Source organism: Thermobia domestica, chromosome 2, assembly GCF_964235325.1.
Source record: "Thermobia domestica chromosome 2, izTheDome1.hap1.1, whole genome shotgun sequence".
NCBI lineage: Eukaryota > Metazoa > Arthropoda > Insecta > Zygentoma > Lepismatidae > Thermobia > Thermobia domestica.
This window is the reverse complement of record NC_137455.1, coordinates 271,409,916-271,429,277: the sequence shown is the minus strand read 5'-3', so window position 1 is coordinate 271,429,277 and position 19,362 is coordinate 271,409,916. Positions and strand designations below refer to the sequence as shown.

Sequence of the window (19,362 nt, the reverse complement as noted above, 5' to 3'; positions counted from 1 at the left end):
TTGTAAAGTTCAGAATATCCATTTTCGTAATTCTAGAAATGAATCTTTCCCATTAGAATCTTTAAACTTAGATTTTGCAAAACATAAGTATTTGAAAGTTTATGAAATGTATACGGTATATAAGCGAGCTACAATTGGAAATACTGAGATGTTTTATTATCCTAAAGAGTTTTTAAAAAATAGGCCGATGTTCGTAATTAACACAAGCAAGCATAAATCAGTAACTGTAAGTGATAGAACCAATTTGAAACTGACTGTTAATTTTGAAAGCGATGTACCAGATAAAACAATTTGCTATGTTGTTATGATTGGTAAGAAAAATTTAGCGTATGATGTTGAGAAAGAAAAAATAATTGAGAAGATATAAATCAATTATATAATATGTTTATTAGATTTGTTTAGTTGGTAAGTGTTTTTATGATAATATCATAAAAACTTATTTAATAAAATGACTATTCCAGATAACATTCCACGTGAGAATTTAATTGCGTTAATTGAAGATACTATATTAAATCTTGAGAAGTTATTAATGAAAAACAAAAGGAAGTTTAAGAGAATAAAATGTGTTTATATTACTCTTATTACGTTATCAATTCTATTATCAGCTTCTACAGGGTTCATCAATGTATTTATTCCTGTTACAGTATATTCAATTATTACAACTGCATTTGCTTCGGCTTCTGCTGTTATCACTGGTCTATCAACACGGTTTAATATAGCTTCAAAGAAAGAATATTATAAAAATATGGTAAATCGAATTGGGTTGTTTAAAGATGAGCTTAATGTAATTAAGCTCATGAATGGTGAATTAACAGATGAAAATGTAAGAGATATTGTTAACAGAATCAATGACATACTTAACGAAATTCGAGGCTATTAGAAACTGATTTTTTAAAAGTTTTAATACAATAAATACGATGGCGAGTCATATTGAACTTGTAAATAAACTTGGAAGTCTAGAACGAAAACAGGTTATTGGATTAAGAGAATTAGAATTAAATACAGAATATAAGATTGTGAAAATGGAAAAGATTAAAACTAAGTTTGGAAAGAGCATTTTAGTTGAATGTGAGGAGTTTAAGGTATTTCTTCCACCTAGATTTACAAAACACTTAACAGATAAAATGATTGATGAGATCGTTAAAGATGGAATAAAAATCAAATACACTGGTTTAAAAGATAACTATCCAACTGTTGAGTTCTGTATGTGAATCCAAAAAATAATAAAAATGATCAAAAATATGTTGTCAGAAGTAAAAAATGGAGTGAATAGAGTGGATCCTCAAAAGAAATTTATACTTACTAATAACTTCAATGTAATTGTGAAAAATGTGCAAACCGAAGTTCAAGTTGTTTTTGATATTAACGGCTGTCTATTCAGCTTGAATTATGATCAGTGGACAGAGTTTAAGAAGTCATTGTTTCCTATAGAGAACGAGGTTAGCAGAAGATTCCATTATCAGTATCCGAACTTGTAACTATTAATATACTAATTTGTAAGTATTATGTAATTATGTAGAATTTAGTTAACTTTTATGGTAAAATCATAAAAGTGTTTTGTAATTTTATTTTACTAAATTTAGTGATTTTTATAACTAGATTTAGTGATTTTTTTTGTTTTTGTAACTAGATTTAGTGATAGAATGCATTAGAAGTTATTATGAGTAAGATCGAAGTTATTTGAGATGTGATAGAAGTTATTTGGGAAGTAGGGAGTGCGGTAGAAATTATTAGGGAGTAGTTTAGAAGTTATTTGGAGGTAGGGGGATGCGCTATTGTTATTAGGGGTGCGCTATTATTATTGATGATGTGCTAGATTGTTATTGGAAATGATGAAGTGGCGCAGAATCCCCATCCCACACCTACTAAGGACGATATTCAGCGATGAGTCTGCTGCATGGAAACGTATGTGTTACGTAAAACTACATTCAAGAAACATTATAATCCACAGTTTCCAACAACATGGTCACAAGAAACCTGAAGAAAATATGTTGAATAGGCAGAAACACTAAAAAAATGGTTTGGTCAGATTAACCAAAAAATAGGTACTGATGACCAAATCGTTGCGCCAACCAAAGGTTTAGTCACCAGCACGAGATCATTTGGTTACGATTTCTTTGGTTCCAGGAACCTAGTATTTGGTTACCATTACCAAATATGCATTTTGTAATTTTAACCAAATAATGACCAAATAAGAAGAATTTGGTTAGGAATACCAAAAATTTGGTTAAAATTATCCAGGTTTGGTTCTTGGAACGAAATAATTTGGCTGTAAATACTAAACCTGTATTTAGTAAATTTGACGAAAGCATTTGGTAGCAGCTACCAAACACTGTTGGTACAGGTACTAAACTGAAAATAAAAATAGAAATTACACTCTATTAATTCCATGAAAATGAGTAAAACTTCCCTAATCATAAGCTAACCCGTTTCTACTTCTACCGTACCTACCCCTATCTTACTCTACTGTATCCTACCCTACTGTACTATACCCTTTTAAAGTGGTCCTACATATCGATGTGCAGCTGGAACGTTTATTGTAAAGTTTACCCAACGCGCATTTGTTATGTCAAATTTACAGCCAATAAAATAGTCAATGCACATTAACTAACAGTAAAGTAATATATACTAAAAAGTAAGTCTATCTCGAAACACGTCGACTAGCAGCGGTAAGTTCCAACTTCTTAATGTGTTGCTCACGCAGCGATCCATTGTGTTGCTGCCAAGTGACAATTACTTGTCACTTCACACCATTGGGACTTTGGTGTTATAGTGCAGACAAAAGTCTGTTTCACACACGTTCTTTGAATTACAAGCGTGTAAACTTGGGATTGTTAGTTAAAAATGGTATCTTTTTTCCGGTAGAAACACTATATACTTTCACTCATACCGCGATCCACACTTTCATACTCGCCATGTTTACCCAGAAATCAAATAGACACACGTAACCTTGTAACTAAACATTTTGGTCAAGAAAACCAAATTTGTAACAATCAAGCAAATGTTCTAAACAAAAAATATAGTGTTCATGACCAAACTGGTTTGGTATAAATGACCAAATTTTGGTTAAACTAACCAAATAAAGTGACCAAATGCCCTGACCAAACAAATTTGGTATTTCTGACAAAGTCCTTTTTTTTCAGTGAACTTAACTAATAATTTGAAACGCAAAGCTGTGCAAGATATTTCAAGCAAATCATCAAAACTTTAGCTCAATGAACTTAAACAAGGCGATGTAGGGGGTCTACCTACTTTAATTTTATCTGATGCTGATCTTATTAAGAGAAACATTAGATCCCAACGTCTGTTCATCCGAAAGTGCCAAGAAGTCGAAGAAACACACGTTGCACTCGAATATATGGACATTAAAGCAATACTGGTGAAGAATTTCTAGTGACAAATGACAGTGAGAAAGAAATTGTTGGGTTTTCAACGCCTACAACTTTAATAGTGTTGAGTGAAAGTGTTGTGCACGTTGATTGAGCATTCAAAAGTTGTTCACTGTATTTTTGTCAAATATTCACTAGTCATGGACTTGTTAACGAAGTGTGTGGGCCTCTGTTTTTCTGTTTGTTGCAAAAAAAAAAAAAAAATGAAATGAAACCTTTCGGTTTAACGTAACAAGTTAAGCTCTTTAAGCTAAAGGAGACATGATTAAAGCAAGTGAATGATGATGGAACAAACAGTGGAATGAGAATGTGAGAGGAAGAGGAGTACCCAGAGAATACCCACAGACACAATGTTGTCCATCAGAAACTTACTTGGCAGGGGATCGAGCCAGGACCCCACACACCAGAGGTAAGCGTTCTATCACTGAGCCACCGTGCCCCCTCTCGTCTCGATTTATGATGTTCAGTTTCGATCTCTGTACCATCACTGGCTCAAAAGTTATTCCTGGGGCAACAATGACCTAGAGAACCTGTCCCTTTGTAAGTTATGCCTATATGTGTAACTTAAAAATAAAATTTGACCAAAGCAAACATTTATTATTACTAACTTATGTTACAGTTTCGGGCAATATATCACTGCCTTCATCAGATTGGTCAGATTTTATTTTCATTTAAGAATAAGTATCAAAATAATAATTATTCTAGTTAATAATACGAGGGTGATTAAGAAAGTAATGCTCCCAAGCCCACTACTTGGCCAATAGTACTGCAAACATTCTGAACTGTTTGTCATTAATGCACTGATGTTTAAGCTATAGAATGTTCTTGTTTCACCCTCCTATCTCTTCTTGTTCCAGAATAATGGAGCAATCTATGACATCCAGTGGTGAAATCGATTGAAACAGCAGATTGCCATTGAATTTCTGATTGCGGAAGGTTGTGCGCCTAGGAACATTCATCGCCGGCGACGAGTCGTGGATACACCATTAAGACCCAGAAACGAAGCGGCTGTCGATGGAGTACCGCCACACGTTCTCACCTCCGCCAAAAAATTCAAAGTTGTCCCCTCTTCTGGCAAAGTGTTTTTGACATTGTGCCTCATCCTGCCTATTGTGCAGATCTTGCACCCCGAACTTAAGGAACATCTTAACGGCCAACGCTACAGTTGTGACGCGGAGGTGGAAGAAGCAGTTCGGCAATCGTGTCACCAGCAGCCACCATAATCTTCGCCGACGGCATGAAAAACCTTGTTTCGCGTTGGCGCAAGTGTTTTGCCCGTAATGGGGATTATGTTGAAGAATGATGCTAACATTACAAGCTTTCCACTGGTACCTGTATCGGTGCTATATGTGAAACAAATAAAGATAGGCGTGGGAGACCCGGGTTCGATTCCCGGCGGGAGCTCATGAGGTTCGGATTCCACGTTAATAAGTAGATCCCGTCTCATATAGCCTCGCTGCTGAAAAGGACGTTAAACTCGAAACGAACTCAACTCAACAAATTAAGATACTAACTTGGGCTTATTACTTTCTGAATAATCTTCATACTTCTTAGATTTTATTTTGTTCACTTTTTAATTTTTTTATATATTCTCCACTGCCTTAAAGTTTTTCAGTAAAATTTAAAAAATGACACGGTTCTTAAACAGCAAGTTCGCGTAGTACAGCAAGAGTGTTAATACTGTGGAATGGAGTATTTTATTTAAAATAAAAACATGAAATCTAATGAGAAAAAATTGTTTTGGTATTTTGTATTAGATTCAATGGAGTTGTTACGGAATTCAAGTTCCCACAACTTATAAGCCATATAGAGCGAAAATACCACACCTAGTCTGTAAGTAAGTTCTTTCTAATTGTTTAATTAAAATAAGTATCTAGTTCTTATTGAACTCAATATCAAACACAATATAATCTATTTCCTAATAAGATTATGGTTATGAGAAACGAACAGCGTGAGCTTTTAGGCTCCAGCCAATAAACTCTATTACGATGCATCTGCTTTAAATCTCTGGTAGCCTTTATGGAGAGTACACCTTGAAGAAGAGAGATAGAAACACTCTTAAAGGTAAAAATAACCTTGCGCTGAATTTTTCAGCTATCAGTATACAATGTATGTGACTTGTATGGTGCTTTTGCCATTCAAAAGTTACATGTAATTCAAGTTGCCATCAATCCAAATTTGGAATTACCTGGTATTTCATAATTTTCGACCAACTTCAATGATGAACGAAAAACTGTGAAAATTAAATCATACAGGAATGATTCAAGTTTTGAGTAATATTGTTATATTAACTAGTCGTATATTTGAACAAAAAAAAATAATAAATGAAAATTCTGTTTCTGTTGTTTCTACATTGGTACAATCAATTGGAATATCTAGAAATAAAATTACAATCTACGTCTTCTAAAAATGTATTTGTGAAGTGCAAGAACACTTAACGAGTAGTATAATAAAATACGATGAATTACTCAAAGCTTTTCGTTCGTAACATACGTAGGTTGTATAACGATATAAATCCAATTAAAGAATGTTATTTAGTCAGAGGAAATCTTTTATCACTACTATCCGCTATGATATTTGATGATCACATCTATATTATAAACATTGTCATGAGAACGAAGTACTGTGTATCCTAGCTACAATAACGATTATCTATATACTGTATATATATATATATACCTGTGTATATATATATATATACACACATAACTCATATCATATATATATATATATATATATATATATATATATATATATATATATATTAATTCATAAACAAGCTAAGAAATGTCATTTACAGCGACAACAAAACTACAAGGTTCCGAAAACTGTATTTTCTATTCTAAACAGTATGATTGTCTGGTAATGAAAGAGTTGTATCGATAAAATTTAGCATTATTTCATACATTAAATTTGCTTACTTTACTCATCTTTAACCAAATTATATTCTTTTAAGTTTTTTATTTCGAAAATTTATGCAATTCTCTATTATTATTGGACAACGTAAAGCATAACCAACATAAGTTTTGTATGTAGCAGATTCTTTGAAACTCGCCACAAACAAATTGAAAAAAAAAAAAAAAAGACATTGGTAGAAGTACGCCATTTTTGACCCTTCCATTATCTGCTATCTAGTAAATATCAAAATTTTCCATGATACCAATCTCAGACCCCGTCTTATATTTATTTATCTTCCATCAAAGAACAAAATAACAGGAATAATATATATTGTAATAAAGTATGTTTATGATTGATAACAAAAATAACATATAATACGCGATTATTCCTGGTATTTACATGTACTAGGAAAATATTTTAGTTAGTTTAAGAATGTATCCACTTGTTAATATATCACAAAACTTACATTGGTGTAAATAAATCGCGTAGTGGTGGAAGAGGTTTGGCATCAATACGTCTGTTTGGTTGTAGGATTTGGGTTTAGCATCCCTTTTAGCACAGTGGTTATATGAACCTACAGTTTAAAATGGAATCCAAACTATCAACAAATGTTGAAATTTCAAGTATCTCCCACCGGGAATCGATCCCGGGATCCCGAGCACCAAACGTGCGCTTACGTTAGCTACTAGACCAAGTGTGAGGAGAATATATAATTGCTTGTGAAGCAAATTTTTGAAATGAAGGATTAGTTGATTATTCTAATTTACTTTTTTTTTTTTTTTGGAGGGGCGGTCAACCTAATTTAAGAACACCCGTACACATCACTGATTCGAGTGAAGTTCACACACACAAGATATGTCTGTAAACGGTTACGCTGATCTTAGTCCGAGGAAAAGTAGAGAGAAGGACGATCAATGATGCCGATCCGTGGGAAAAATCCCTTTCGTGGGATTTTGGACATTAATTTCTTGAAAAGAGATAAAGAGATTTTTTTTTATCAAATTGTATAAATTTTTCATGTATATCAAATCCACGTCAATAAAATTTTCTATAGGTGAAAAAAGACATAATGACTAATTAATAAGTATGAAAACAGTGTTGCCAATTTTTTTAACTTTTTTAATCAGGAAAGTTTATGCCACTAAGGAAGTGGTTTGTGGACAGTCTGATACTCAAAAATCAATCGCGAAGGAACAAAGATTGTACTCTGGTACTTAAAGAAAGAATATAATAAAATAATGAACGAGTGCACGAAAGAATAAAAATGTCAAACGATAAACAACCAACTTCCAAAACATTATATACAAACTGTATGGACAAACGAAGTTAATATCTTAGGTTTAGTGTTAGGTGATCGCACCAAGGCGTGTTGAAGACATTATACTTCTGATTTTAAAAAAAAAAAACTTCTATTTGACTAAAGAAATACATATTTACAAACTATCTTGTATACGCGGAAGACCGAACATTTTTATGTTCATATTTTATTACTGCATTATTATTATTATTATTATTATTATTATTATTAATAATAATAATAATAATAATAATAATAATAATAACAATAATAATAGTAATCTTTTAATTAGTATAACGTGGGAAATTCAAAAGCAAAATGAGACTTGCTGATACTGGAGATGGGATTTTATAATTTTTCAGGTTGGCATCACTGAGGATGATCGTAGTGCCTATGCACGGCATGCAGTCTAAGGATCACAGGAGGACGCAACGAATACACTTGTGTGAGGATCACCATGTGTTTGCAATGCCAAGATGACGGAAGCGAATGTCAATTGTGCAATTATGTAACTTTGACCGTGGTCGATAGTGGAAATATGAGCAGTCTTGTGGTCATTCAGCAGCACAGATACTCACAAGGATTGTAATTTGGAGCGTAACATCCTGTTCAGCATAGAGGCTATATAAGACATACACCTTCAGTTTAACGCGGGATTCAAACCACATGAGCTTCCACCAGGAATTCACTGTAAAGAATGCTTTCAAAGTGAAAAATCACTGGAGGTCCAGAAACTGAGAACTTATTTTGCGGGAAAGAGTGTAAAGGCAGTTTCGACGCCACCGGCGATGTGACTTCCCTTTGTTGAACTCTGAAGTCTTCACTGGATCTAGGAAATCATTATACTACTTACGATAAGAGAGAAATGCCAACTATAGAAACGGGAACTTGACGTTTTGCATAATTCACAAGAGGCAACATTTTCACAGCGAATTCAGTACAAAAACTACTTACGTTATTTAGTTACTAAGTTCTTTCATCTTGTTACAAATTTAATTCTAACAAATCAAAAAGTATCGATTTCACGTCAAAACATTTTCAACGTTTTCATATATGAAAACTGAGGTACCTGTATCAAAACAGGCACTCAGCAAGCGATCGAATTACTTTACCCAGGTAACCATGATTTGAAAAATAACCCACTTTGAACTCTCTGCCCAGCTGAAATTGATTTTACTCATATATACTATTGTTTTATTAAAACGGTCTTATACTTAAATTAATAAAATATTATTCAATTAGAACTTACATATGAGGCGGAAGTTCGAAAAGCCCTCTCGATCTGTAGGCTTCGATTACGTCAGCAGAATACAAAGCCAATTTTTTGTACGGATTGACAGATACTAGGACGTTACCGATGTAAGTCTGAAAAGAGAAATGAAAGAAAGCTTCGTTAAGTATTTTTCTTACTATCAGTATTTTGTAATTTATTACTAAAACTTATTTCTTTGTTAACAGACATTTCAATAAAAACTATGGTATAATGATTGTGAGGTGTACATACGTATGCTTATCAAAATAATGGATACACATGTAATATGCAAAATGTAAGATGAGTCAGGTGGTAATATTCGGGATGAGTATTTAGGTGTAATAAGACTTGTAAGTAATATCTGTGCCTCGAAAAATAATTTTCTATCACTGCTATTATAACATAAGAAGGCAGTTAATGTTAAGTAAGTTCTTTTACTTGAAAAATTAAGTATTCGGATATTTATGATCATATAAAATATTTCTTTAGTGATGATTATGAATCGGATACTAAAGAAGAAAGCAATAAAAAATTTTATTCGTGTAAGATTACATATTGAAGTGAAATGGCAAAATAACTTCTTTATCAGCTGCATATTTGTTTTCTGAAATCTTATCAAGTGTTAAATATATAGTTCTAGGAAATTCTTTTAACATAACTGTACATTACTTTTTTAAAGACTACCGTTATAACATCAAAATATTATAGCTTATTATTTCGAAATATTATAGCTTATTCATTCTATAGTTTCTTAGGGAAATATTTAACATGAAAATATATCCAGTATATAGATTTAGATATTTTCACAAAAGACTGCTATTGGTCTCAAAACTCAGGGACAAAACCAGTGGTGTAGGTAAAGTGGTCAAGCCCCTCCCCCATCTTTAGTGCAGTGACATTGAAAATGGATTCTGCTTACATGGTTATGTTACATTTGTGATTCTGATGTTATAATGGTAGTCTTTATAATTTATCACCAAAAAGAAGTATTGTACAGTTATGTTAAAAGAATTTCCTAGAACTATATATTTAACTCTTGATAACATTTCATAAAACAAATTATATGAAGTATACTTAATATTTTCAGCTCTTTCCCAGCAAATCCGTCAAAATTTACCATCTTCAGGTGCAAATAAAAAGCGTTAGAAAGTAAAAAATCTTTCAAGTTTTTAAAAATATAACTGAACTCATGTTTAGATTCTACACTAAGCAGCCAAAACATTATGACCACCTGGTACTTTTTGATCATAGTCTTTGCGATGACGTAAAAGTTACGAAGCACGATGGAACCGCTTGCTACAGAGTCATAGGGATCTCATTCGATCAGTCAATGTGATGCTTATGCGTAGAATAGGGAAGGTAGCGATATATCATATTGATAGGGTCTAGAGAACTGGGAACGAAAATGTCGAAACAGAGCGACTTGTCGGGTGTTCGCGAGCTACTGTGGTTAGTATCTTCCAAAGGTGGGAAAAGGACTGTGGAGGGAAAAACAGTTAACAGCACGGTATCGGTAAATATGACATAAATGGGCACGTGCCCATCGTTATTGGACTGCTGAGCAATGGAACAATGTTGCATGGTAAGTGAATCGCAATACTACCTTCATGACATCGAATTCCGGGTTAGAATCCTTCTTCTTCCAAGGGAATTGCTGCTAGACACGTGTACAGTAGGACGATAACATGTCAGTGAGGTTCCAATAGGGATTGAGGAAATTCACATTGGTCATTCCTGGGTCCCGCAGTGCGTGTGGAGGGCATCGTGACAGCTCCTAGTTATCAGTAGGCTATGCCATTTCTGATCATGTACACCGATTCATGTTGACCATATTTCTACCTGGCAATGACATCTTTCAGCAGAACTACGCTCCTTGTAAAGAGACCATCGTTCGAGAAGTGAATTTTAATTGCCCTTAAATGCACTCGATTTTAACCCAATTGAGTTTCTTTGGGATGTCGTTGAACGTCAGATGGGAGCTCATCACAGAATTTATCGGAAATAACTGACATGTGTTAAGATGTGGTGCGCCATATCTCCAGCCACCTACCAAGGCCTCCATTGCTTCCATGCCAAACAACGTTATTGCTGTCCTGGAAACCAAAAGTGAACATACTGGATATCAAGTATTAGGTGGACATACCGAGTATTAGGTAGATGTACGGCTGGTCAGTGTGTAGGCTAAGGATCAGTGTTCGAAGTGGAGAAAAAGCAGAGGCGGTATGTTTTATTACGATTTTGACTAGACATACCCTCTATCTAAATGTTGAAATGCTGTGAGGTTATGCTGCCTAAAATATTGCATTTCTATTTACATAATGTCTCTAAAATCATTGGAGAGCTTCTCTGTAGTAACGGGGGGGGGGGCATATGGGGAGACTTTTATCCCCTATCAACAATTTTCTGAAAAAAAAAATTAAATATTCTCTTATCTTGTACTATAGGCAATCAAGACGTCATTCACTTGTGTCTGTAAAGGGACAGGTACATATGTTGTAAGGAATGAGAAGGAGATTTATGCTCATATGCGAATGATGCGCTGTGTAGAGAGCGCAGGTTAAGCTAGTTATACAAAAAATGCTCAAAAACCAAATGAGGATATTAACAATTTCCTGCGGGAAAACTCCAAGTCCCCCCACTCGACTATTGAGTATTCCAAACCCCTAGAAGGTCTGCCCCTACAGTAGACAACTCTAAATCCTCGCATGCTCAAAACACAGCATTTATATGCATTAAGGCAAGAAGACATACACAGTAAGTACGCCAGAAATTTTTACTTGGGAGGGTGTTCAAAATAAAAGAGAGGGTGTGTTCTCAGAATAGTGATATAATTTTTCTACTACTACTACTACTACTACTACTACTACTATTACTACTACTACTACTACTACTACTACTACTACTACTACTACTACTACTAATAATAATAATAATAATAATAATAATAATATCAGCCCTTCGCAGTGGTAGGTTCAATAAAGTAAGTTCACACATTTGGGCATTTATTATTATTATTAAACTAAGTAATACAGCGAAACCTCTCAAAACGGACATCGGTAGAACAGATTATTTGTCCGTAAATGAGAGGTGTCCCTAAAAGGAAGGGTTCTTTCTCATAACACCACACCACACATATTTATGGCATGGAAGAATAAGAAAGTTTGTCCTCTTATGAAAATGTCCACTATTGAAAGATGCCCGTTAAGAGAGATTTCACTGAAGGAATTATCCTCCACTATTTTACCCAGTGATTACATGTGAATTGATTACATACGAATTATTGTAATTATTTTGCAAAATTCTGCTATTATTTCACTTTATTCATCCCCAGCAAGTTTTAGGGGGTGATTTTTTCCATAATATTAATTTTGAAAAAATTCCCTCGTCAGATGCTGAAATCACATTCGTTTAGTAATTAATACTGTACATAGTTCCAATTTCATTATTTTAATATTCTGACTCTGTTGTTAACGTTAATTGTTGTATTATTTTTTGACCTCTTAATCTCCGTTCCTGCCTCTTCCTGGCTCGTTTTTCGCTCTGAATATCTTTCATAAGAAAATTATTCATTGATTTAGTTGTTTTCCGGAAATCCAGTTTTTCAATTTACAAATATTTTGTATCTTTCTGTTTTGTCTTCTTTAATATACCATAATTTTAATAATCCCAGGGCTCATAGTGGTTTGATCTCTTGTAAATAGTTGAAAAGTGACCGAAAATGGCCAAAAGCACACGAAAAAGTGACCAAAATCTCATCATGACCCTTTTTTTTCCTTTGTCAATTTCTCCATCACCTCTCTCTTTGTTTGTTGTTTTGTTTCTTCTTTACTTCTTCTTTTTGAGCTTCCTCCTTTCTTAGGTTTTCAAAGTATGCTTTGTAGTTACGGTAAACAGACTTAGCAGATGTAAAATGCTTTTGAGTAAGTGGAACCAGTTCTGGCCTATTTACGAATTTCTTCATCCCAGACATTATATTTAATTTCGCATTAAGAGTTCTCAAAAACGTAAAATATTCAAATTCATCGCCTACTCTTAAGAAGAACATACAAGAAGCATAACACAAGACGAACATGATGAACCACACAGACACACATACACAACGTTCAACGGAGCGTTAACTATTACGCGAGAAAACTAAAAGATTATTATGATGGAAGAAAGAATAGACACAGAAGGGTTGTCAACCCCACCTTGAGAGCTTAAGCATCCACCAACCGTCCACTGTGCTTTAGAAAGAATAAAAGCTGAAGTGAGAATAAAGCTGACTGTTTCACATGTGGCAGCAAGTACTGAAGCTTTCAGAAGAGTAATGAGTAACAAGTTTCTCCCTTTTTCCATTTGTTTGTTTTTATATTTTTCTTAGAAAACTGCCAATGCAAAACATAAATCACACGAAAAAGTCACTTTACCTCTCAAAAAAGTAACTTTTAGTGATAAATTTTAAAAAGAGTAACTTTTAGTGACCAACTTGAAAAAAAAGGAAATTTTAGTTAAAAGAAAAAGTGACTCGCTATGAGCCCTGTTCCACTCAATGAATTTACGTGAATAAAAATATGCTTTACAAAACATTAAGCTAGCGCCAAATGCGTTCCTGCATAACACTAGACTCAGTCTAAAATATATATAGTTCTTAATTCGACCAATCTTTTCATTTCTAAACACGTTTTGACTACACCCTTCTAACATCCGTCCGTTGATACATAACTTGCAGAGCAGGCTCGAAACCAGCCACACAGCTTTGGGGGGCCATGAATATCTTAGGAGGGGCCAAGTCATTAAAAAATTCTCTTACAAATATCTAAATTGTGCATTTTGTATTGAGATCTGGACGGGACATGAAAAATTTAGGGAGGGCCAGGCCCTCCCTAGCACCCCTCTGGTTGCGAGCTGTTGCAGACTAAAGATATATCACATTGACTTGATCCCTAGCATTCCGTTCCAAGCGCTGGTATCGGCTGAAGGAATTCCACTCGCTTTCTCTCGCTTAGCAACAGCTGAACTCTTATTGGCTCAACGCGTTTGTGTGAGAGGGTGTGAGCTTTAGTTCGCATTTTTGCCACGACTCAAGACATTTTGGCAGCACAATAGCACTTACCAACTGAATCTGGTATAGGCTTATTAATATATTGCCGCATTTTTCCTTATTGAGGAGGAGGTAGGTGAATGACCCCTCAAGACGTTGCCAATTTCAGTCATCTGCATCTGTCCATCAATCTCTTTTCTCGGAAACGACCGCGGAGCCCAGAAGGGTAGATATCAGCGGTCTGTTTTATCAATTGTTTCGATCGAAACACCTCCCGAAACAATGAGGTCATGTGGTTCTCGAAGCCGTACATGAGAACGAGATCGCTTCGTACTATTTTGAAGTGAAATAAAATAAATAAGAATATTGCCTTCTTTCCTAAACGCTAAACCTTTTTTAACTTGATGTAATAAATAGGATATGTGATACTGATTGATACAATTGGATTTGGAAGAGCATTCCTTTTCCATCCAGGGGTGTCTGTAAAGAAATTTGGAGGGGTGTTAGGGGGTGTTGGGGGGGCGTAGATTACTCCCTGGACACACGCATACACAAGAAACAAACAATTCAATATGGCACATCAAAATATAAGTTAAATGAACTTCTTTGAAGACACTTCATTTTAAAAACAAAAGATAAGGAATAGAAACAAAAATGTTATGGTTGTCAACTTAGAAATTATTTCTACATAAGAAATAAAATCTTTTATTTTTTCGTGCAAAGCTATTCGTCAGTTGCTGTGTGTAAAAATTGATTTATTAAAGATATTTAGCATCTGCTTTACAGTGACGGTAAATTTGGTCACTGGTACCTTGGTCCAGGCCCCAAATCAAGACGAAGCGTTTCTTTTTTTTTTAATTTCGAACCAGGGGGTCTCATGGGGGCGTTTACCGGGACCGGCCTGGAGACCAGACAGGTTGATCGAGAGTCAACAAATTTTGGTCACAAATACCTTGGTCCAGGCCCCAGACCAAGGCGAATAGTTTTTTCAAAATTCCAACCAGAGGATCTCAGGCGGGTACCGGCACATGTAAAAGTAATAGAAAATGATCGATATTAGTATTGAATTCATAGTTTTCGCAGTCGATGAGATCAATGGTGAAACTTCGATCGCATTAACTTCCAAATTCACTCTATTTGGCTTTGGGCCGGGAAGTCACGGAAGTCACGGCCAATTTTGTTAGGAAGTTGGATCGGATTGAATACGCTTGCTGCTTCAAGGCTGTAATTTTTCGTGGAATCATCATAATATTATCATTTTCCGACGTCTTAATGTTAAAAAAATAATATAAACCTTTATATTTGTTTTAACACTTACAATTTTGAATTTATATATCAAATTCTAGCTTGCTGTCAGTTAAGCGCACTTTTAAAAGATATGTGTTGGGTAGCAGAAAAACCCATAGGCATGCGAAACATACTTCAAATGAATCTTTAAACATTTTATTTTGAGATGAATTCAACATTTGCTGTTACTGTTAAGTGGAATTGTTACAATATTGCCAAGATAGATTCGGGCTTTGACCGTTTGCATTAATATGTAAGTTATCTTTGCCATGCTCAAGCTTACGTGTTAGTATTCATAGTGTTTAAATATGCTTATCGCATTGATGTGTTCATTATTAACACCCTACGTATATATATAAGTACGTCAACGTAACAGTAAAGTAACCAACATAAAGAGATCTTGTGATCTTTCGCATTGCAACTTACATGAAAACCCGGATCATATTGAATACAAAAAGTATATTTACAGATTTGATTTGAATGCCAAATGAAATCGTAGAGAAAATACATTAATAGCAAATTTTCGCTATAAATCAAATTGAATCATCACATGACGCATTATCATTATTAATTTTACACCTAGGTATATAGTCTGATCTTGGTGAGTTATCCAACAGAACGCACGGTTATGGAAAAGTGATAAAGATGGTAAAGTCTTGTGTGGTATGAAACCAATTTTTTCCTAGTGTAAAGGACTAAAAGTATGGTTTCGACGAATCTATTTTTATATTTAAAATATCGTATTATATTCAGGCCAATACGATATGTTTTTATTTCTACACGTTTTAATTTTTTTGTTGGGTAATTAGTCTGAAGAAGGAAGTAATATACGGTACCGGTACTTCCGAAACTTTAACATTTCTAGTTAATTTATAATAAAGATTATAGACAGCCTTGTAAGAAAGTGTGTGTAGCTTGTGTCTTAATTTTTCATAGACATATACTCTATTATACAAATAAATCGGTATTAGGAAGCAAAATATTAAAATACATTTATTTTGAGTACATCAAAGAATCTCAGTACAAGTTTCCGGTTTTTGTCTCCTCCAATATTACCTAAGTTTCTTTTGTTGAATATCTATGGTTCTGCTGTGAAAGTTATTTTGTATGTCAGTTTCTTACACGTTTATTCTGTTCTCACCTCATTCTTTGTTGATTGCAACTGCATGAAGAGAGACAATGAAGATGGAAATTTGTTTCCATAGTACAGAGAAGACAAAAAGGGATAAAAATGAAAACTCCTATATGTATATTGTTCTTCTCCCACTGAACGTATTTGTAAAGAAATATAGACGCATGTGCTGAATATAGACATATTTGGCATGTGTTCATCGCACTTGGATATTTTTGTCGTCACATTGACTTTGTGTTGTTCTTGGAATATAACGTTAAGAGCCAATGGTGAGTGAACTCAAGCATATTTCGATGACGTTCTGAGCGAAGAAGACTTCTGACGATGCCACTTACTGCATTGAGGAAAGCAGAGAGTGAATGAGTGGTAGAGATGAAGACAGAGAGAAAGAGTGGAGAAACTAATAATGTCTGTTTCAGAAGACAGTGGAACATCGGGACTCGAAATTGGCCTCATTTCCTCCGCTCGATGGAACGATGAAGAAACGACTCGTAGCAAGATAACTGTTCAAGTGTCAAATTACTTAATCTCGTACAGTTATCTTAATCAAAACTTCGCGTCATGCTACAAAATATAATGTCTGCGAAAGAACAAGCACAAACCTAAAATTCCGTTACCAACAATAACAATCAATCATAGAGTACTTTGTCGTCTACAAACTTGTACCTGAAGACTGTTTAACATCCTTTAAATGATAAATTATGATTTCGTGCTCCAAGGGTAAGAACATAAGGCAAACATAAATTTCTGATAACTTACATATTAATATTATTTAACAAACAACTAAAACATTCATTAAACACACACACACACACACACACACACATATATATATATATATATATATATATATATATATATATATATATATTGGAGCTCCTCGAGGTTAAGCAGTTAGCGTACGCATCTTTGGCGTAGGAGATCCCATGTTAAACTGTAGATCCACGTTTCATGTAGCATCGCTGCTAAAAAAACGCTAAACTTAAATCAAATTAAAATATATTTACGAGGGACATACTGAAAGTGGTGAGCAACAAGTTTTCACAACCATAATCTTTAGTTGTAAGTGAAACCAAATATATCATCTCAATCTACAGACCTTTCTTTCTTTTTTTCCAGACGTTGACGCTGTTTGTTGCTGGCATGTGAACACAAGCAGGATTTCCAAAATGGCGGGCAGCGATGTTACGTTTCGACAGCGTGCTGTGATTGAATTCCTTGTTAAAGAGAACCAATTTGCTTCTGAAATTCACTGCAGACTGCAGCATGCCTATAAAGATATGTGCATGGGTACCAGCAGTGTTAGGAGGTGGGTGAAACATCTTAAGGATGGAAACACGAGTATCGAAGATTAGCCTCGCAGCGGACACCCTAGAACTGCCTTTACGGAACGCAACAAGGTAAGGGTTGATGAGCTGATTAGGGGAGATAGGTGTATCACAGTGAATGAAATCGCTTCAAAATTTGGTGTTGGACATAGTGCGGAGCAAGAAATGGTTCACAGCTTAGGTTATCGGAAGGTTTGTCTCCGTTGGGTCCCATGTTTATTAACCGAGGACCACAAACGTCAGAGACTAACCATTGCCTAAACCATTCTTCAGAGATTTCGACATGGTGATAAGCTTCAACCGCTAATCAGAGGTGAGTCTACATTTCAGCCAATCCGAATTTTGTATCACAGACAGACATGAACGACGGGCGCTAGAAAAAGCTCATTGCTGTAATTCACTCCTTAAAAGTTTAGCAATGAGGAAAATTTGAATTCTCAGATTGAACAATAATTAAACGATACATCAGTTGATTTGTGGTTTGCGGACTGGGATAGCAAAATCTACTATTTACGTAGACTTGAGCATTTCTGAATTTGAATCCAGTACAGATAGTATGTCCAAAGACCACATGCAAGATCTCTTTGCAGAGAAATGATCCTTCCCTATCACACTAACATGCCTAGAAGAGATCTGAATCATAGATCCACATCACATGCCCCGGTTAATTGCTAATTGCTAAAGCTATTAAGTTATTTTTGTTTCTTATCTATTTATTATATTTTTCAAAAAAATATGGATTTGGAAATCCGGTACAAGTTGGATGACTTTAATGTCTCTTGCTATAAATAAGATTAGTTTGATCAAATGAAAAATCATATTGTTTAAATTCATTTGTTGTGTACCGTTGCACAATGTATTATGAGATATTTTAGTTCAAATATATCCACACTGTCTTGCAAACAACATAGAATATTACAATAAAAACTATAATTTATCTGTTGATTACACATGTTTAGTGTGAAAAAAAACTTAAAATTACATAGTCATATCTTATTTTTATAACATTTGTATACGTTCTAAATCTTTTACTTCATGACTGCATCACTAATCAATGATTCGTTAATTGTATGTTATGTTTCTTTACATTATTCTAAAATTAAACATTTCATTATCTTTAAGCTTACTTTTATGATTGCTTTTTTTGTTTCATATGTGTAATACAAAATTATATCCTACCGATTGACGTATTAACAATACCATTAAAAACCGTGTATCATGTGTAACGTGCTAATCAGAAGATAATTTCTGAGAAGAGTTTATAATGTGTTTAGAAATATTTGTATAAAAGAAGTAGACTTAAATTAAGTCTGATAGTTTTCCAAGTTTAAAGAACACATTTACATTTCCAAAGCTAATGAAACACATCATAACTACATCGACAAGTATGGTTAACTATAATAACAATGGAAATCTTTACAAAAGCTAAAAATACATTCACAACGTCAACACTAATAAACAAATTCAATTGATGTCTAAACAAATATTTTAAACTAACTTTGTTTAACAACCACCTATTATTTTTTACTGTACTTTTTCTTTACTGGTATCTTCTCAAGTCTAAATATTACAGGGCCGCTCATAGGTTTCAAGGAACGCCTTATGTTGTCAACCCCGTTTTTTTTTTTAATGAAAATAGCCAAGTGAACAATTCAAAGGTTGCTAAATTCTTGTATTACCAAAAGTAAGCTTTGTCATAAAAGGGTGTTTTTGTCATCGTTACTGGGAAGAACTTTTGTATCCTTGTCATAAAAGA

General features: G+C 34.3%; 1 protein-coding gene across 1 annotated transcript in view; it reads right to left on the bottom strand.

The window, feature by feature from the left end:
* The window catches only part of Myo95E (Myosin 95E), a 1,268,077-nt gene that overhangs the window by 520,632 nt on the left and 728,083 nt on the right, over nucleotides 1-19,362 (bottom strand). The window contains exon 3 of the mRNA XM_081748709.1: nucleotides 8,834-8,949. Within this exon, the coding sequence (XP_081604835.1) occupies nucleotides 8,834-8,949 (116 nt within the window). The remainder of the gene's footprint in view (nucleotides 1-8,833; nucleotides 8,950-19,362) is intronic.